This window comes from Triturus cristatus, chromosome 8, assembly GCF_964204655.1.
Source record: "Triturus cristatus chromosome 8, aTriCri1.1, whole genome shotgun sequence".
Taxonomy (NCBI): Eukaryota; Metazoa; Chordata; class Amphibia; order Caudata; family Salamandridae; genus Triturus; species Triturus cristatus.
This window is the reverse complement of record NC_140591.1, coordinates 252,718,987-252,741,165: the sequence shown is the minus strand read 5'-3', so window position 1 is coordinate 252,741,165 and position 22,179 is coordinate 252,718,987. Positions and strand designations below refer to the sequence as shown.

The following is a 22,179-nucleotide window of genomic DNA, read 5'->3' as shown; positions in this document are numbered from 1 at the left end:
ATAGAGGCCGCGAAGACACCGCAACTGCGACGACCCCCCCTCTCTCGCTGACTAACCTTCTCGGGCTCTTTCACCCGGCGGCAGAAGTGGAGAGGCCGACACCACTCCTACTGGCAGTGGCCTACAAATGTTTTCGCCGGTGCCTTCGTCTCACCCGGTCCGGGATCCCTTATGCACCGGCCATACCGTTGGAGGGCTCACCTGGTGGACACGGAATACTTGGGGTTTCGGAGCTGGAAGACTGGACCGCAGTAGACGTGTGCACTTTAGGAGACCTTTATCGGGATGGGGCCCTTCTCACGTTTGCCACTCTAGCGGAGGAAACAGGATTGGCCCCTGGGCAGTTTCTTCGACACCGGGCCTTGGTGGAAACACTGGCGGAGAGGTGGGGAGACCTAAAGGAGGAGCCAGAACAGCATTTAGTGATACAGTACCTTCATGTGATGGGGCGTGGGAGACGCCTTGTCAGGTGGTTTGCTTCGGCTTTGCGTGCGCACGCGGCAGTGAGCCTGGCATCATTGCGGGGAAAATGGGAGGCGGATTTAAACCGTCCCCTGACCAACAAGGAGTGGGATAGGGTGCTACAGGGTCCGAGAAGGATTCCCCAAAACATGCGTTTTCGACAAATTCAATTCTTCATTTTACACCGGGCATATCTTACGTCCGCCTCCATTAACAGATACTTTCGTCGCACAGATGCTTGCTGCCCCCGTTGCGCGGAACTGGACGTGGATCTGATCCACATGTTGTGGAGCTGCCCCGTCTTGGGAGTCTTCTGGCAGGCGGTACGAGACGCGCTCCGCGAGTGTACAGGGCGTGATATCCCCTTCGAGTGGTCATCCCACTTGCTACATCTATTTCACAGAACGCCCTCTACAAAGGTCACCTCTAGATTTCTTGATCTGGGGTTAGTTGTGGCGAAGCGACTACTCACTAAGCGCTGGAAGGCAGACGCCCCTCCACATGTGAAGCCGTGGCGCGGCTCCTTCCTGGTCTGGGCAAAGGCAGAGGGCGTAGCCCTCCAGAGGGAGGAAACATTAGGGCTCAGGGCGACCCTCATAGCGACACAGTGGGAGTCACTGGCACAGTCTATATTGCGACTGGGGGAGACTGGCGCAGAGGAATACGGGGGGTACATTGGAGAAGTCACGCTAGCTGGCCGGGGGTGCCCCGCCTGACAAGGTGCGGCGACGCTTGATGTCATACCTCGGGCCGAGATGGTGAGCCATTGGAATGTAAGCACTGCTGGTTGTGTACTATCTTGAAGAGAGGATGGAGGGCGGGGAGGGGGGCTCCGGGAGGTGGCGGGAGGGGGATGCCTGGATGAGTACCGGGCGCTGCTATTGAGTTCCAATGTTGTTTCTCTGCAGGGGTGTTAGTTTCCTGGCTGTGTAGTTTTATTTCTAGAAACAAATATTTGGTCTTCTGTTTATGATGAACAGCTGTGGGACTGTGAATGCAGATGTAATGCCTCCACATAATAGTTCCCAACACGGGGGATGATCTCGAGATACATAGTGAGTTAACACATGTGACCATAGCTGTTGGGGCTCTCAGTATGGATATGGAATGTGAGTTGCTCCCCATTATCGCAGTCAGCGTTGTATCTGCATAAATATTCTCATGTACATTGATTATAATTGTTCATTATCCTATTCTGTGATGTGATGTATGTCCTCTAAACTCCAATAAACAGATTTCTAAATAAACATGATTCTGACTGCAACGCAAGCACGTGGAATGACCATTTTGTGAAAAGAAAAAAGGAATGTGCATGGTGTCTCAATCTATCATTCGTGTTCACCATAAACTACAATCACCAGATGGCATGAGACCTTCATAATCATCATCTAATCTACTGCATTTTGGAATAGCAACCAATTGAATAATCGCAAATGTTTGTTTAATTCTGCTTCAAACCATATAAGTGCTAACCCAGCTTGTCACAAGTCTCATTTGAAAATAAGCTACATTAAAAAGATCATGTTTACTTACTATATGTAAAATAGTTGAAAACCGGTCCTGTAAATCCATCTTCTGAGGCCTGGTCCTTCAACGGAGACAGAAGAGGTTCCAATTCTTCTAATGTATACAATCCTGGAATCTCACCTAAAATACAAAAAACTTTTTTTTAGAACTATACTATATGCAATAATTCCGTAAGAATACAATCACAAAAACAATGAGTTTACATTGTAATGACTAAGGTGTTTCCAGGCACACGTTTTAACTAACTTGAAGACAAAATGGCAAATGGGCATATATAATCTATATACTTATTTAGGGAGGCAGGATTTGCAGATTTTTATATGCACATAACTTGCTTACAAAAGTGAAAGATGTGCCAAGCGCTCTGATATATTCAAAATCAAAACTGTCAGTGAGGGAAGGCCCAGTGGGCGTTCGCAGAAGAGTGAGTGGTCTTTCGTAAACATCTAAAAGGTTGTGCTTTGTGAGTATTTACCTACAAGTAAACCCTTACCCAATATTTCCAGCCACTTATGAACTCTGGTCTGGGCTAACCAGGCACAAGTGTTGCAGAAAGTGGTATAAAGTGCTTGGAAAACACCAGTTTGTAAAAAGTGTTTGGGTTCAGACAAGCTTTTCTACATAAAATTATTTCGACTATGAAAAAATAAATAAATGGGAATCTTTCCATGTATTCTACTTGTATGCCAATAGAGGTTACTCGGTATGGAGAGCTACAGACTAAAGTTGATGTACAAAGTAAAAGATACAACGCATAACTTTCAATGACATAAGCCTCACATTTTTTTTAATTAGTGAAAAGTCCCATTTTTGCACGCTCACCACCTTTTTCTTGTTGAATTGCATTAGTAATTTTTAGGCTCTGATCACTAAAATAATTAGAAACTGGCTAATCCCTTACTGGCATATTTAACTTTCCTACAAAGCAATGGTATATGATGTAGAAAATACACCCATGACATGGAAGGTTACATGCCACCACAGCACTGCAGCACATATTGTGTCACCCATTAATATGACACAGGAAAACATGGCTTCAGGCATACCATTGTAGCCGGTCAGCTGGAGTCTAAACCTGCAGCCTAATCTGTCAAAATTACCTTTTTGAAAGGGGACCTTAGTTTAAAATATTAATAAGCCCCCCCCCCCATGTTCGCTTTGCAGCCCACAAAGTAGAGTGCATGGTTTTTGAAAGTGGGACTTGTAGAAATGTAATGTTACCATCTCCTTGCAGTGACCAGCTCAAAGACTATTCTTGGATTTTAGGAGTAAAGTATATTTTGGGATTATTTGCACTAGGGCAAAGAAGAAATGCTGAAATAGTGGTTACAGTACCCAAAAAGTAAGTGATGGATGGAATGCTTGAATTAATCTCAGCCACTGGTAATTACTCAGGCCACCTTACAATCCATTATTGTTTTGCACACCATGCCACCTTAGTTTGGAACTATTCATATGCAAATCAGTCTTGTCCCAGCTCAAATTGGAACAGTCCACCCCGGACTGCCAGGCCAGGTCCTACCTGAACTGGAACACAAGCAATCCATAACCAGTTTTTCCCTAGTTAGGGCTCATCAGCCAGGTATAGCTTGGTCCCAGTAACACAGTATGCACGGGAACCACATCTGGACATACCCGTCCCATTTAGAAAAACATACTAAAATATACAAAAAGTGATGAATGGAATGCTTGAATTAATCTCAGCCACTGGTAATTACCTGGGTTGCATCCAAGTACATCATTATTTAGCAACCCATGCGACCTCCGTTTTTACGTTACAATCTTGACTAGGCAACAGCAGGAAATTTATCTGGCCAATAAGCAGACCTCTCTGGGAGAAAACCTTGAACTTTTCCCACTCAGATCATTTACCACCAAAACCAACTGCTTTAATGTGACTCCATCTAATCGCAACCCGCCTTCGAGACGACTTCCTTGTATGCTGTCTGCGACCCTGTCTCACTGGAGGGTTTTGACTTCCATTTCAGATCGTATGACATACAGCAAGCTCTTTGACCGGGATGAACCTGCTTGGTGTATCCAACCTACGTTCCAATAGAGACTGGGCATAGGTCCCAGTCAAAAGCGAACAATGTTTAGTGATTGTAGCTTAACTTTTACATGGCGCTTTTTGCCTTAAATATTTTTTTTAAGTCATATCTCTGGTTCCACCAATTTCATTTTTGTTATTTTAGTGTTGTTTTGTTTATTACATTGTACTTTATTTTCAAAGTTGGAATGTGATTTTTACAGTGTTGTGTTTTGGACTATTAAACTGTTTTGGTAATCCTCAGTGCTTTACACATTTTAAATTAAGCCTGTCTGCTCTGTGCCATAGCTCCTAGGGTTGAGCTCAGGTTTGAATAACTGAAACCTTTGGCTGGACTTAATAGGTTAGTGATTTTATTACATGTCTTGGACTATCATCCATCCCTGCAAAAAATTCATTTCTTGCTGTCAAACATTTCTGCTATGCAGAGGAATAAAACTTTGCATAAGATTTACAGCTTTTCAGGGTTATGATTTACTGCCAAGAGACTTCCTGGTTCAGGTCTTCTGGTCTTTATAGCTTGTTTCCACCACTGCTGACGGTTAGTTAGTGGTATCCTGCCCTTCCACAGAAATGTCCATGTTATGAATCTTTGCTGTCGCCTCCAGCACTGTTAAGGGAAATTTAACCTACATAAGAAAATAAAGGGATGAATGGGTAAGTCCAGCTATGCTTCACTTTGAAGGTGCCGTAATGGATCAATTAGATTTCAAGGTTAGCTTGCCTCTGATGGCATTCAAGAGTCCTTAGAAGCATAGCGTAGGAGGATGGATCTGTAATTATCACCGTACCATTTTCTAAGCAAGTTTTTCAGCTGCTTCCTCCACTTCAGTCACTCTGATGTTTTAGACAGACAATCTTTAAACTCCAGTTCTTAGACACTGGCTCAGTGTTCCATTAATACAAATTTCCTCTATAGGATGTCTTAATTCTGAAGTATTTGCTGTCACCTCATCTTTTGTCACCTAGAAATATAACCTTATTTATCCTCATCCAGAATATTTTACGGTAGTCATTTTATTGGGTCCACTTTTATGGGCCATTGTTCTTCAAATATTACCAAGTAATTCCGTATGAGATTATGGACAATTACTGTCATAATGGCAATAGGAAAGGAGCTTGGCATCCTGCTATAATCTGGGTTGAGTCTCTTTATCTCACCGTTGGGATTGAATACCTTTCTCTTCAATTTTGTTTTCTCGCTGTGGCATGTAGGATGGGTATGATTTGGAGAAGCAGCTCAGGTTGTATTTTGCTTATTAGAATATAGCTAGCTCTGATGTTAATGCACAGTGTTGTGGCTTTAAATAAAACTTAGAAACCCAATGCCTTTCTTTCCCATAATGATTAGGTGATCAGTCTTACTTTGTTCTCTCTCCAGGAGGCCCTCCCTTTCAGTTCTTTAATTATTCAGCATCATCAGGTTTATCCTCGACTTGAGCGTGCAGGTTAATTCCAATTATTCAGACTTCATGTGCAGCAGGACCTCTGTTAGTACCAATTTGATACACTGATGCTTCAGAAGCCCAACCAGATGACATGGGAAATTAATGCCAGAGCACTACACTGAGGCAGGAGAATAAGTAACTAGAACATATTATGAAAAGTACTTGGTGATGACAAAATGTTTACAAGTAATGCACTAAACATTGATTCTTGTACTATTCAGCTCGACTTACCAGAAGATAAAAGACTGTTGATCATCTCAAGAAATGTAGGATGTACAAACTGATAGTCCTCAAGAAGTAAAACAACCTGCTGGCCATCAACACCTGCAAGCTGCATCACCTACACAATAAATCATATTAGTTACAAACCTGCTGTGATGTGTTATGTATTAGCAAACAGTACTGTTCACAATGTAGAAACAAAAGGAGTACAAAGGGTTCCTGTACAGTTGCATATGTGCACTACCATTAAGAGTACAAAGTACAGAGGATTATCCCCACAGTGCAGAGAATATATTTCTGACCTATGGTGCAGTGCTGAAAGCTAACAGCATTGCTGAACCCGAATTACTATATGCAAAGGTTAAACTGAACTCAAACTCCAAAAGTACAGTAGTTTTGCTCGCAATGCGCACATTTGAAGAGGAATTTTGAGTACTTCTTTCCATTTTTAGTTCTCAGCTGCACACAGGTTTAGATCTCTGTCTGACAAATCTGTTTTCAATATACAGAGAGTGGACATTGGGTCAGCCCCTTGCTCATGATTGGATGGCTTTGTTGTCTATCTCACTTCACTATTCCTGATTCGATGGCTTTCCTACCTATTCTTCTGTGTGTCTCATTCATAAGCCTTTCAGGTTTATTCTGCCTGGATAAGCTGTATCCTTCCACTTATTGACCACTTTCATCTCACACCTACTCCCATCTCCCATGCTACCCACCGTGTTTGCCAGCACTCTACCCATCCAGAGTAGATTTCTTTTTTATTTGACATGGCCCTGCAGATGGAAAGGGCTGCCAGGCTGCTTCCTTGCTTTTTCCTGCTTTGAGCTATTATTAATAAAAATGTTTAACTTATATGTCTAAAATAGCCACCCACAATGTTAAGTTGGTAAAATAAAATATTCTGCCTGTTATAACGCGCACGCACACAGTATGCAAGCATGCAAGCACATGCATCATGAAGAACACATGCATCACAATACCGGCCATCCTAGAATACTTTTTGTTTAATTGTAAACCTATTACAAGATTTCCAGCCATAAGTGCACCTGAGTTAACACATGCAATGTGAAACCAAGCGTTGGCATTGCAAAGACTCAGCATTACAGAGCTGAAACCTACTGGATCTGACAATGCTTTTTAAACACTGGGAGCTACAATAGGCTATTTATCTTTCTGCCATTTCAGTACACCTCCTGTGCTTAAGTAAAGTCTCATTAGCCATTGCCATCTGCTGCCCTGGTCGGATTCAACTATTTCTACACAAAGGCAAGACATCAGAAGTCAGACCTGAGAAGGACTAGCATGCTCTGGCAGGGGAGGTGTTAATTAAGAATCAATGCCGCAGAAGTAGGGAAAAACTTAACAAAATATATATTTTTAATCCCTGTTCTGTGGCTATCTTTTGTTTTATCCCTTGATAGAAATGAGGGGTGGAGCTGACATGGGGAAATTTCAACTAGAAATGAGGGGTGGAGCAGACATGAGGAAATTTCAACGAGAAAGAGTCCTTACTTTCACCAGTGCACTCGGACCAAAGCAGGAGCTGTGCTGCACTCAATAGAAGGAGTTGGCCAATAGCAGCTGATGTTCCTATTGTTCCACAATGGGTGCCAACAGCTGTTAAGGTCTGGCGCCAGGAAGACAGAAGGGCAATTAGCGATCATCTGCTTAACCTCACCTATAACAAGCACATCTACTGTCTTCTTCTTGTCCCTTGTCCCTACCAGTGAAATTGGAAAGCAGGCAAGCAATCTGTTACGCAAATAGGCAGATATTTCCTTTCTTAAAAATACCATCTGAAAGGTGCTTTTGGACAGGGTTGGTTTCAAATGTAAACCATTTGCAGGCAAACAAGGGGTATTTGTCCTCTAAGGACTTTTCCCACTTATCCCTTTTCTTCATCTATACAATTTTTTTAATTAAATTCAGCGTGGACATTTATATTATATATTTTATACACTGTACTAATGTATCTATGGTTGATTTACTACACAAAACACCTCACACATTTTCTCTCAAGATCAACTTGTTGCTCTGGTCACTGCCAATGGAGCGCCTAGAGACAAATTGTTGATATCCGTTTACCTCTGTGGATCCTTCTTTTTCGATAGTGTGGTAAGTAATTCACAGTTTCCATCAAGAATGAGGCTTCTCAGGCCTAAAACCCCACAGTTAGATTCCCGACACCAGCTGTTGCAGCACAGAAACATACTGGACTGTTTTGGTGACTGGGTATGTTATATCATTTATGCTATCAACATGATTTCCGTGAAAGTATACCACTGGCATGGACTACAAGCATGAGACTCTAGAATTTGTCAGACAAGGCACAAAAAAATAATTAAAAGTAAAATTAGTGAGGTTTGGCTTAAACTGGGAAATGCATTTTCATGTTTGAAATGTGTTTGGTGGGCATATCTTACAATGTGTTGCACAATTTTAGATTATAACTAATGTGTCTGGACCTGTTAAAACTATGATACTGTAAAACACTGTTCAGGCATTAGTACTTTGGATAGCCATGCAGAAATTCATGGAACGCAAAGTGAAATGTAAGATGTAGCACTAAGAAGACAAAGTTAACAAAACGTAACATAAAATATAAAATTAGATAATAGTACCAAAAACAAAACCAGTGGTAAGATCAATCACACCAAAGAAATGAATAAAGAGGAGAGGGAATTTAGCATATGGAACGTGGATATACCGACGTCCAACACCCAACACCCATTTTCCAGCAGTTCCACATACATCTGTTTGTACATATGCACAGAGTGTCCACACACTTACTACTAAACATTTTTAACTGAAAAACAGTTTAAAAGAAACAAGTGGTTTATAAAATTCAGAAAGCAAGCATACCTGTTTGAGATCGGTTTTGAACTGCTTTAATTCATAGCCTCTGGAGATCTTGGGAGTAACTAGCAGAGCACCATGCATGTGGCTGACTAACCCGGTAATAGTCCGACGCCCAACACCGCTACGTCCAGCCAACAACAATGATCCTCCAGGAAAACTCAGGACTCGGTCTATCCTGGACATGTAATCAAGGACTTCATGGAAAAGTAAGAGATCAAGCTCCTTGTTGTCTCTGCTGTATTGGATTATACCCTGTAAAGAACAGTATGGATAGTTTCTAATAAAAGCGCCTCAAGTCACAATTATTTCACTTCATAGTGCGTAGTCAAACACACCACATGCTCACCGAAGGATAAACTGGAAATTATTTAGAGCATTCATTTCATGAGGAAGATGCCCAAACTAAACATCTTGTCTGATAATGCAACATAAACAGTAATGTGAGAACAGGCTAACAAAGAGTCTTTAAGATTGCAAAAATATTTTGCAGTCTTGTGGAGCGGCAGTCACTCGTGAGAATGTTGCTGCTGCCTTTGTACCAATCTCAGAAATGATCCCGTAGAGATAAGTAAAATAAAAACAAAACGTAAACATTCAGTGTAGCAGTGATTTTATTGGCCTACGAAGGCCTTATCTGCCTTATTATGGCCTATAGAAAAGGAGCGATGGAAAAGTTACTCACCTGTAATTCTAGTCCTCTTCCAAGGGGAATCCATATCAAAGTCATAAGCACTGCCCATGCGCAGGGATCCAGGAGCAGTTTACAAAATATACATACATGTATATCAAACTTTGTACAACAGTACTTTAGATATGTTTGCAACATAAAACATGTTAAAAATGGGCAGATTTAATTGAATTTTCATTTTTAAAAAGGTCCATTACCTACAATTCAGTCACTGCTAAAAAAAAAAGTGACCTTAGAACATCTTTCACAAACTTTTTTCGAAGGAAGTGGGAATGTGTCAATAGGATGCAATGCAAAGTATAGAAGAGAAAAACTCGAACCGTTCCGTGCCATACCTGTTGATAGGTTGATGTTTTTTTGTTGGAGCAATAGATTGTGGAGGGGACTTGAAACAAAGACAATACCCATGCTGAACAATCGTCAAGACCCATCTGTCTGCAGTTAATAGCAACCCCTCTATGAAGTGTGTTACAATAGTTCCTCCAACCAAAGTGACTGCAGAGCTGCTGCAGATTTTTGATGCAACCCTCTTCTACTTCTAGAGGTTTTGCGTTGGTGGTAAGACTGGTTTTGCTGGGGTTGTTGCTGGTGATGAGACTCTCCGCAGGTAGTAATACAGGATCATAAAGCCTGTACCTCCTTCTAAATTATTTTAGATTTCCTAGTCCCACAGCTTTTAAAATGTTCAATTCAATTTTCATCCGTGGCATTTCATAATCCATGTGAGATCCGAAAAGTGTATTTCCTGAGAATGGTAGGTTGAGGAATTTATGTTGCACTTCTGGTTAAAGACCGGTTAGTCTGAGACATGAGCTTCTCCTACAGTATATACCATGACAGTAGCCATGAGCGCATCAATCCGATATGTCAGAGGCTGAGCCAATTATTTAATTTAAGACCAATATTGTCCTCATTGATGACCTCCTTAAAGTCTTGTCTATCTGCTTTAGGGAGGTTGTCTGTGAACCTTTGTAGGGAACCCCATAGAGATCGATCATACCTCCCTGAAAGGCCATTAGCACCAGCTGCTTGCATTATAGAAGCCAATGTTTCACGACTTTTTCTTCCCAGAGAGTCTATTTTCTTACTCTCTTTGTCCAGTGGTATGGAAGAAGACAGTGCTCCTGTGTGTGACTTCCTTGCTACAGCCACAATTATTGAGTGGTAGTGGATCTGACCTTTTTCGCCCAAAAACGTGCACATGTTGCATTGCTTTCAATGGCAATGAGTGCACATTTGGCGATTCCCTTGCGGGAGCGAGCTTTCAAAACCCTCTGTTTGTAATTAACAGATGGTTTCTGCTCGCTCCCGCAAGGGAAACAGGCGCAGGCCCCCTCCTCTCTCCCCTCCCCCTGCTGCCTCCTCCCCTCCTCTCCTTCCAAGGCGCACGCAATTGTTTTTATCTCTCTGGGAGATCGGAGTAAAAGATTGAGCAATTGTGTTTGAAACAATATAAAATAATCATAACAGCTTTTTAAAAATATCTTGAACGGATAACTGTGTAATGGTTACACATCAGTAAAGTGCCCACTTAGTGGGAAAGCAGGAGGGCGTTTTTTTTCCGTTGGGGGGAAAAAGAGCAGTGCGTTGGAGCCCCCTCCCTCCTTTGCCACGATCTATCACCCCCGGTTTGCTATGAAGAAGCACCTCACAGAGGAGAGGCACCCCTCGGCGTCGGAAAGATGTCCTTTCTCGGTGAGTAGCCCCAGCCGCACGCTCGCACACTTTATCCTCACGCAGTCTTTTGAGAACCACTAGTCCACGAGATCAGCTTTCTCTGCCAAAGTTCCTTTCCCCGTGACCTGTTTTCATATTTACCTTACTTTCGCATACAGTAAAAAGCCCCTGGCGTCTTACCTCCTCTTTAGCTGGTGTGCATGCAGACACGCTGCACTTCTCTCGACCAGGTGCAGTGAGCAGGGACGTAGCTTCAAGTGGGTTAATAAATGTATTTTTTAATAAATAGTTGGGTGCAGGAACCTTCAGAGGGATATGATAAGGTGTCTGTCCAATTTTAACTGTAATCCAGTCCTCGATACTTGACCTCCTTGCAGTACGCCCTATGTGGCCAGGTCACTGCCTTACCTGCCGTGTCCTGTTTATTTGGGACATAGAAACAAAGCTGCATTAATTTTCTCACTGTGTCATCGAAGAGTCCCGCCCTATTGCTGGCATTGTCTGATGTGATGCATTTATTTTGAAATTCCACATAATTCTTTGGCATGGAGCCTCCTCGTGCACTTGTCCTTTCAGTTTTACTCTATGACCTTCCTCCATATAAGTACAAATGCTTTTCCTTCAAGCAGGTTGTTTCAGGTCCGGCGCTATGCATGGGCAGGGTGGGCGGCTGCCCAGGGCCTCGCACTCAGCCAGGCCTGGACAGAGAACCGAAAGCAGCCCTGGCAAAGAGCTCAGCCAGCCCCGAGGGGGGGCCTAGCAGGAAAGGTTTGTGCCACTTTTGCAATTTTATTGCAGGGGGCCGATATTGCAGCTATGCTGCAAAACCGGCCCCCGGTAACAGAAGCATTGGCATAGCCAATAGGTCTCGCCTTTGGGACCTTATAAGTGTTTAGCTATGCAACAGTTGATGTTGCACCAAGGATATTGTGATGCATAATTAAATACTTATAAGGTTCCAAAGGCGAAACCTATTGGCTATGCCAATCCTTGTTGCTGAATTGCTGTTGTTCTTTGACTGAGTGTGCCCTGGGCTCCTGCTAATCAGGTACCCAGGGCCTATGTTCCTTCCCTAAAACTGCATTGAAGCCTAAACCCAATTGGCATCTCTGGCCACATTTCAGCCCCTGGTAAATGGTACCACAGGTACCCAGGTGACTGTGACCAGAGAAGGCCTCCAAGGGCTGCAGCACTTATTGTGCCACCCTCAGAGGCCCTGTACCCTGACACTCACACACTGCCTTTGCAGACTGAGTGCCTTGGTGCAGAACAAAGTGAAAATTCGACATGGCACACATCCCTGTGTGCCATGCCCACAAACCACTGCCCTGGCATACATCAGTCACCCCTCTAGCTGGGTGCCCTATGCCAGTAGTGAGGGTAGAGGAGCATGAGCCCTGTACCCCTACAGTGCCCAAGTCCATTCCTGGGCACTGTAAGTGCAGTGCTGCCATTAAGAGTATATGGTGCTGGGAGTTTGTCATTATGAACTCCACAGCACCATGATGGCTACACTGAAGACTTGGAAGTTTGGTATCAAACTTCTCAGCACATTAAACCCGCACTGATGCCAGTGTGGGATTTAATGTAAAATGCACGACAGAGGGCATCTTAGAGATGCCACCTGAAATACGACCAACTTCTAGTAACCTGGCTGACTAACGTAAAAGTAACTTACCTGCAATTTGTTGAAAAAGCCTATTCATTTCAATGTACTGCATTTGCTAAGTGTTGCATACTACTGCTCCCCTGTAAATCAAACAAAGTACAATTCCAATTGTATTTTTCCACTGTTCTATATCCAGTAAGTTTTTACTGAAAAGTATTTAATGCTTACCTTTACCAGGCTTGCTTGGTTCTAAAAATAAACTAGAGATACTAGGTGAAAGCCTAGGTGATGTTACTGAACCTGGAGAGACGTCAGGTGGCGTTGCTACCCTAGTTGAAGGTGTACCAGAAAGTACAATTTCTGGTGAATATGTGACGTTACAACGCAATCAAAATGATCGTGATACGTTACATCGCAGTTTTTAAAATGCAAGTTGCTAATACGACTTGCGCTGGAGGGCGCTGGACTTAGGAATAGAATGATTTACTATTCCAACACCAGTCTACGTACAGTAGGGAAGGTGTTGGAATAGTAGATCATACTATTCCTTAGGTTAGAGCACCATCCAGCGCAAGTCATTGTAACGACTTGCATTGCAATACCGGCGATGTAAAGGCATTGCGATGCAATGCCTGTGTGGTAATGGATGTCTCCCTTTCTGGTGTATGCCAAGAAGGAGAGTGTGTCTGAGAGTAATCTGAGCCTGGAGTGGCAGGTCTCACTGGATGAAGTGCTTGTAACCATATTGGAGACAGTTGTACATACAATAACAGAGATCTTGCTCTGGATGTCGATGTTTTTCATGTTGATTGTGGTAGCTTTGACGTTAACAGAGGGACACTCGATGTTGACGGAGGCAGATTTGACACCAACAGCGGTGGCTTTGCCATTAACGGAGGTGGCTTTGCCATCAACGACTGCGGTCTTGCAGTAAATTGTGGTATTTTTGACATCAACTGGGTTTTCTACGGTGACCGTTGGTGTTCCTTAGCTGTTGAGTGTCTCAACATTGTACCTGATGATGGCGAGCAAATATGAAAGTTCAACATTATGCTCCTTGACGTCATGCGTCATGCTCCTTGACGTCATGCGTCTTGATGTCTATTATGAGCGATGCCTCTTCCTCTGATGTCTTCTCTCTTTGGAGCTACCCCTGGGGCAATCCATGGAACAAGAAGAAGCAGCTCTGGTAGAGACTAATCTTCTCCATGGTTTCTAGAAGATCTGGCAGCATGTTCTCGTTCCTTTCTTTGCTGTAACCCATGTGGTCTGATCTTCTGTCTATCCTTCAAAGTTCTTCTTGAGAAGGACTGACAACGAGTGCAGGAATCAGGAAAATGATCCTCATGAAGAAACACGATGCAGAACATGTGGGGATCTGATTGTGCCTTTTTTTCCACAGGAAGGACTCTTCACAAAAAGTGAAGGCATTTTTTGAAAAAAAAAAAATATTTCTCAACAGAAAAGTGTCTTAAAATACCCTATATGTAAAAAAAAAAACAGACAGAACTCAGTGCCCCACGATCCTGTTTCCAGGACTGGAAAAAATTAAATGCCCTAACTGTCACCTTTGAGGCATGATGGGATGTGAGGTGTATTGTGAGGTTCTTAAAGGTACAGTGCCAGTTTTTCTCTCCAATGCTCTACATTGCAACCTACTGACTAACTATGTCACCCTTTCCCTTTCCTTGTTTGTAAAAGATATTCTATGGTAACTTTTTTTTACCAGTGACTGAATTTTAGGTAATTGGCTTTTTTTTTTTTTTTAATTAAAATTCAATGAAAACTGTCATTTGTTGCCTTACTTTAGGCTGCTAACATATATGGAAAGTACAGTTATACAACGTTTGCTATACATATAAGTATATTTGTTAAACTGCTTCAGTAACCCCACACATGGATGGGACTAGTCAGTGCTTATGACTTTGATGTGGATCCCCTGAAAGAGTACAACTAAAGTTACAAGGGGAATGAGCACTGGCACATACATACGAGTTACTTACCTTCAGTAACGATGTATCTGGTAGAGACGATTCTAGCCGCAGATTCCTTCATGTAGAATTATCCGCAGGCGTGAGGCTGGATCCGTAAAACTTTCTTGCCCAGCATCCCTGCGCACCAGGGGGACGACATCACGCGACTCCGCCCAGGCGTCATCCGCGCACGTGACGTCAGCGAGGTCACATAAGTCCCACCCCGGCACGCCTACGTCAGTGTTCTTCGGAGAACTTTTCCGCGCCACAACGCGGAGCTAGTAGACAAATCTGTGAGAGTATAGGAACATTGTGCGAAAGAGCCAAAAAGGCATGGTGAGGAACAACACCACAAAGAGCAGTGCCTGGCACTGCAGAACCCAAAGGCAGGGAAAGAATAAAGGACAGAGCAGCAACTCTGCGAGGACAGAGACAACCCCCCCCAAATACAAGGGACATATGTAAAAATGTCACGACAACACACAACAGGACTACAATCCCAACCAAAGACAAGGAAGGGAAACCAGTCGGGGGCACACAGGTAACAACAAAACTCAAAAACATCCCCATAACAGAGTATGACAACCTCCATCAGGAACAAGGGCAAAGGCACAGCCAAAGACCCCCAAACCAAAGGATCGCAAGAGCCAGAAGTACCAACAACCTAACCTCCCATGTGACAAAAGGGTGGAAAAAGGGACAGCCTGATAGAAAAAGGGGGAAGAACGTACTCACAGAAGACACTGCCGCCCACAGGGAAGCGAGAGCAAAAACCAAATCACAAGCCCTCGCAGAACGGAGGAAGGGCGGGCCGTGAAGGAATCTGCGGCTAGAATCGTTTCTACCATATACATCGTTACTGAAGGTAAGTAACTCGTACATCTGATAGAGACTACTAGCCGCAGATTCCTTCATGTAGAATAGATACCCTAGACATACCCAAGGGGAAGGAGGGTGTGCGAGAGGACCCCACCCACCTGGGCCAAACAGAGGTCCGCACGGGGTCGAGTCCCCAACAGGAGGAGGAGCCCTATCCGCCAGGCAAGGGGAAATGAAGAAGAAGAAGATAGCCTGCCTTCACTCAGCAGAGGAAACGAGGCAAGGTGCAAAGAGGCCCAACACCCCACGCGAGGCAAGAAAACCTCAGCCCATAGGGCACATCATATCCCAAGACATGGGAACCTCTTAGGAAGAAACTTCCGCAGCGGAGGACAACAAAAAAGACATGCGGCAAAAAAACCCGCAGGAGGCCTATCAAGCAGCCAGAGGGGAAACGCAGAAGGCCCAATCTCAGGCCCAGCATGGTGTAAAAAACCCAAAGGAACAACACTCAGTCAAAAAGGGCTGGCCAGCAGCCAAAAGAACCACAACCTCAGCCAGACAACCGGGGCGACCCACCCCAACGGAAGAAGAGCTCCAAGAACCAGAGCAACATGCAGGTCACTAAGGGGGGGGGGGGAGGAGGAGGACGAAGCCCCGCCAAGAACCTCTGAATGTCTGGGTCCGCAGGGGCATGGAACAAAAGAGCACCATCGAAGGGAAGGTCCACCAGCCGTTCACAAACATTCTCCGGGAACACACTGTCCCAAAGCAAGGCATGATGATGAAGGGCCACCGAAGAAGCCATGGCACCACCCAGCGCCTCCAAGATGTCCAGAGCGGAGCAAAGGATAAACGCCGCCAGCTCCCAACCATCCAAGGCATGGTGTCGCAAGTCCACACAGGCACCCTCCTGAGAGGCGGCAGACATAAAGGACTCTACCGAGTCCCACAAACAAGAAATGGCCCTAGCCAAAACACACAGTATGTTAAGGGCCCGCAGAGGCAAAGATATTGCGCCCCCAGCCAGCGTGCCTCCTGTGACGGGGGAGACAACAGCAGCGGCAAAGCAGGAAAGGCAGACTGCAAAAGGGGGCCTCTGGTCAAAGGGTGAAGAGAAAGTCACACTGGTTCATGCGGTGCCGGATGGTGGCGGTGCAGAAGGTGCTGGGGAACCGGGTCCCCCGTGGCAGGGCGTCCCCAAGAGAGAAGAATGGAGTGAACCCTCGAAAGGAAGCAACACTTCCCTACCACCAGGGCCCTGGTGGAGAACCTCCAAAAGATGATCAGCGGGGAAATGGGCAGCTGGATCACCCATACGCAAAATTCCCACAGCCGTGGAAACAGCGCGGGCGAAAGTCGCACCGGCCTCCGTGGGGCCCTACGGAGGGGAAAGCAGCTCCTCGTTAGGCGACGGCTGCAAGCTAAGGCGATCATCCCCCAAGCCAACCGGAGGAAGGAAAGGCCAAGGCCGGACAGAAGGAAGAGGGACCGAGGAGTGGGGGACTTACGGCTCCTCCGGCAAAGACCGCGGTCGTGGGGACGGCGAGGAACCGCCTTTCGACGACGTCGGGGAAAAAACCACGAGGAACGAGAAGGGCCCGGGGAAGGACGAGGAGTCCTCCGCCAGCTGTGACTCGTGACAGGGTGAGATGGGCCCTCCGCCGACCCCTGCGGCGCTGCCAGGGTCAGTAGCCGCCGGCGCCATAGCGGCGCCACCTCGGCCTCGGACAAGGACGCCGCCTGTCCCGAGGACCGAGAGGGACTCGGGGGTGCGACCCGAGCCCCGGCGACCTCCCTCGACACCACAGGGACTACCACTGGAGTTTGCGGCGAAGCAGAGGCGCCGTGGTCCGAAGGAGTGACCCCCGAAGGGCCGCACCCCAACGGCACCACATCCTCCGAGCCTGGATCCGAACCACTCGGCGCCGGAGCCGCCGGCAACTCCACGGATGGCCCCGCACACTGCAAGGGATCCGCTGACGTCCCAGGAGGGGAAGGAGGAGGAGAAGCCAGCGAGGCCTGCAAAGCCGCCGCATATGTCTCCATCTGGGCTCTGGATGCCCCCACACTGGGAAACGGCGGATAAGGGGACAGCTCACGAGGCCGCACCACCCGCGGAGAGCCCACACCCCCGACAGGCCGTAACCCGACCCTCGGGGACATACTGCGACACTTACCAATAGGTGAGCGACGCTCTTGCGACCTAGAAGAAGATCAAAGCCTGCGAGGAAAGACGCGGCCCCGAGAACCCTCCGCAAGGGCTGGACGAGGCACCTACTAGTATCTGGACACACAAGCTGACAGAAGTTTCATCCGGCGCTCCCACAGGGACTTCGGCTTCATCTGCTGGCACGCCTCACAATCAGTGGAGTCGTGGTGCTCCCTCAAACCCCACATACAGACGGGTGAGGATCCGTCACCGACATGAGGCGGCCACACGACGAGTAAGTTTTACAGCCTGAAGGCATTCGCATACTGTTCCCACACACGCAGCAATAGCGTAAGGGAAAGGCCTAAACAGGCCCGAGCACAAACCGGATCCGCGTTGCACGCAGAAAAGGAAAAAACTGACGTAGGCGCGCCGGGGTGGGAGTTATGTGACCTCGCTGACGTCACGTGCGCAGACGACGCCTGGGCGGAGTCACGTGATGTGGCCCCCCCCGGCGCGCAGGGATGCTGGGCAAGAAACGTTTCCGGATCCAGTCTCACGTCCGGGGATAATCCTACGTGAAGGAATCTGCGGCTAGTTGTCTCTATCAGATAATAGGGTTGACGTTGTATGGAGCGCTGACTGGACAGGTGAACCCCCGAACAAACATCAAACCTAATGGCTTTGCCAATGCTTGCTTGTCTGACCACTGGGGAGTGAGTGAAGACAATAGCATCTGAAAAATGGATGAAAGTAAGCAATCATTGGCAATATCAGTAGCACTTGCCTTTCAGTGGCATTACCTGGCATTTTGTCTGTGCCAATGGCAAAATCTGTTCTGCAACAGCAAAAAGAAAAAGCTGGTTTGCTGATATGGAACAGCATCACCAATAGCAAAATAATTAGGTACTTCTGTGCATGCATTACCAAGCATGAGCACACAGTGTACTTGACCCTTTGGACATTTAAAAAAAACAAAATACTTTTAATATACAGCTCCGAGATGGTAGAAGCCAAACTTGGGAAGGTAAATTAAAACAAATTGTGAATGAAAGAATATATGACATTACAGTGCATATCATTACAATGCATACATTTACAATGTGGATTTTACAACGCAATTACCATTACAACACATGTTCTTACAAAAAGATCCTTTACAATACATGTGGATGTCTCATCCTCATAAGTATAATTTTTAATTATTATTATATTATAAAAAAACAATATTAAATTTAAAATTCATTAATACCAGGTAATAAAATGAATATCCAAGTATTAATAGACTCCCCCACCTAAAACTCCTAATTCCCCTGAATCCTGTGCCAGAGAATGGGTGTCACTCCCTCATAAGTATTATTTAAAATTATTATTATATTTCTGAAAATTAATATTACATTTAAAAGTAATTAAAATCTAGTTACTAAAATTATTGCCTGGGTATTAATACACTCGTCCCACCCAAAAACCCTAATTCCCCTGCTGCATACCGTGCCAAAAAAGGGTGTCACATCCTCATAAGAATTATTTTCAACTATTAAAAAATTACTATAAATTAATATTAAGTGCAATATTTATTAATACCCAGGCATTCAAATTAATACCTGGGCATTAATATACTCTCCCACCCAAAACCCCTAATGCCTTTGCATCCTGTGCCAGAGAAAGGGAGTCTCAGCCTCCTAAGTATTATTTTTAATTATTATATTACTAAAAATCAATATCAAAATTAAAATATATGAATACACAGGAATTAAAATTAATACCAGAGTATTAATACACTCCACCACCCAAAACCCCTAATTTCCTTGCATCCCGTGTCAGAGGATAATAATTACAACTTCCCAAAAATATTAATATTAAATACAATACCACTGTAAAAAAAAAAAAGAAACAAACATTCTTTCATAGTACTTACCTAAACACTTACCTCAATTTGTTTGTAATACCATGCGTTGTAATAGCATACTCGATGTAATGCCTGCGTTGCAATAGATGTTTCCTGACTGAAAGTACATCGGAGAGATGGAAGCGACTGGGTACCTAATTGCAGCTAAAGGGCCTCCAAAAACAAAAAACTAAAATTGTAAAAAAAAAGAAAAAAAAAAGATAATGTGACGGTGAGTGGCGGGGGATGTGCAACATTGGAACTGTGAGGGTGAGTGAGTTTAAATGTTTTTAAAGAAGCAAAAAAACAACAACACATGAACTCAAGGGGAGGGATGTGGGAAAAAAGAATGAGCTGGGGAGAACCAACATGGATGGGTGTGGACTTAAAAGGTGGGGGTCAAAATCCAACGGACAGAGCAAGAAAAAGTAGTTCCCTAAGTGTAGGCAGTGGAAGTAAAAAAGTCCCCCAATCAATAGAATAGTAAAGGATCTATGTGCCACTGGAGAGACAAAGAGGAGACGATGGAAAGCCATTCGATATAAAGCAATCAAATGAGATTGATAAGAAAGCCAACCACTGATATGCAATGGACTAACCCAAAACCCACTGTATGTGCCAGTGTATAGTATACAACAGTTCTTCAACAACAGGCAGTTAAAAAGCTGTCTGTAGGCAAGACCTATAAAAATGTTGCTTTCTTTCCGGTAGCGTACACTTTTTAGATGCTTTGTCAGTGCTTGGATGTCGAAGGACACAGCCAAACATCCAACAGAATAGGATTGGGACTATACATTTCCTCTGGTTGATCCAAGATGTGATTGACAATGTTTAAAATGAATAGCTGAAGGTTCTACAACAAAAGAAGCCAGTGGCTGAAAAACACTGGCCCAGAGCTGCATAAAGTAAGCAGGGAATACAATACGCTCGCCATAAAGGGCACCAGTGCTATATGAATTAGTCCTTTAAACCAATACCCAAGATAATATCTCTGGTTGTAATTATCGAATGCAAGCAAACTGCAAGTGTGTCTCTCCACGTGTTACCAAATTAAAGCCATACATGATGGTTTTGTCAATGCTTGTTATTTTATTCAGTTGGATTTGAGCCCCCCAATATGTGCATATATGTATGTGGTGATGGGGTGTCATGGCTTGTAATCCAACAATGGCGGACGTGTGAGCCTATTGCTCTGCGCCGGCCAGTAATAAATCCTGTTCCCGCACAGCCCAGCCTGTGGGAAGTGCTTCTGGGCATGTGGCCCAAGGCCGAGAGGATGCCCGGAGTGTCCGAGGAAACAACCTGGGAGCCCAGCATGTGTCCCACGGACAGTAGCAGAGAGGATGAGTGAAGCAGTGAGCCCGGAGCCAAGATGGGGTCTCGACACGCAGGAGGTATAAGCCTGAGAATGGACAGTAGCTTTGTCACAGTGCCCAGGGGAAGGAGGTCCTGATTGGCACCGGAATCGGTAAGGGGCATTTACACCCCATGACTTTACAGTTCGAGACCCCAGTGCATGGTGTGGGAAGACAGGATTAATCGGCTGCAGCTCTCCAGAGCTCTAAGGGAGGCGGGCATTGCCTGGCTCTACCGAAATGATCTCAGTCACTTGAGGGATCCGGATGGCAGATGACTGTAGACCTGAACCGGGCTGGAGGAAGCTGCATCCTGGGAGGTCAGGCCGAGTCCTTGGACTTGAAAGGTGAGTGTTACGCCTGATGCTGGGATGCCTGCCGTATTCAATAATTCGAGACCTGGGGCGCGCGGTCCCTCAGAACTTATTTAGCCCACATCAACACTGGTAGAGTACCTGCTTAGACACTCGAGATCCTCTCCACATTAGGGGCACTCCCCCGGGGCAATCGCTAGACTCAGACGGAGTGAGAATTATTGAAAAGCAGCATAGGGCCGTGACAGACCCACTTGGGCAGCCAGGTGAACCCCATATTACTGAACGGCCTGGGGGCAGCTCTGGGTCCTCCACTGCAACCATATCATGATAAGTCCTTCCAGGTTGAGAGGAGCTGGCCCCTCGACTACAGTTGAAACCACTGGCTGACACTTTGGTCTGCAAATGTCCAGTACAGGATTACCAACCCCTCTACTAATTTTATACCCTGTTGGCAACATGAGAATGCTGAAGTCACAACTTGACTAGTAAATTTCCGGCTAGCCTCTACCCTTATTTGGCAACTTCACCACACTACTCGGGAGACTCCGCCTGGCCCATTTATTACACCCTGAACTTTTGATCACGACGCACCATGGGCAAAGCCAGGGCAAAGACAGTGGGGGATGGACCATCGGACAGGGGGGAGAAACCAAACGAACCCCAGCATGAATCACGGGTCTCACCAACAACACTGGACTCTGTACACCAACAGCTGACAAAAATCCTGAAAGCTATTGCAGACACTAAATCCACACTCCACCAGGACATTGGTACCGTGTCGGTGGGACTAAGCCTGTTGAGAACCGAACATCATAGGCTTGCGGAAAGAGTGAAGGTGGCCGAGGCCACAATTGTGGAGCTCCACCCTGCACAACAAACCCTAACTCGACAGGTCACAGAACTCACCGACCGAGTTCAGACCCTTGAACGTAGAGCCGAAGACTTGGAGGGGCGAAACAGAAGAAATAACATCATAATTGTAGTCTGCCAGTAGGATCGGAAAGCGGAGACATGATATCCTTTTTAGAACCCTGGCTGAGTATGGTAGTGGCACCAGAAGGCCTCTCATTGTTCTACACCCTCTAGAAGGCACATTGGGGGCCTGCCCATCCCCCTGCACCGGATCACCC

General features: G+C 45.4%; 1 protein-coding gene across 1 annotated transcript in view; it reads right to left on the bottom strand.

Annotated features, from left to right (window-relative positions):
• Positions 1-22,179, bottom strand: part of DYNC2H1 (dynein cytoplasmic 2 heavy chain 1) — a 1,714,832-nt gene that overhangs the window by 869,975 nt on the left and 822,678 nt on the right. The window contains exons 49-51 of the mRNA XM_085621461.1: positions 8,575-8,823; positions 5,719-5,827; positions 1,996-2,109 (exon numbers count right to left, since the gene is read on the bottom strand). Of these exons, the coding sequence (XP_085477587.1) occupies positions 1,996-2,109; positions 5,719-5,827; positions 8,575-8,823 (472 nt within the window). The remainder of the gene's footprint in view (positions 1-1,995; positions 2,110-5,718; positions 5,828-8,574; positions 8,824-22,179) is intronic.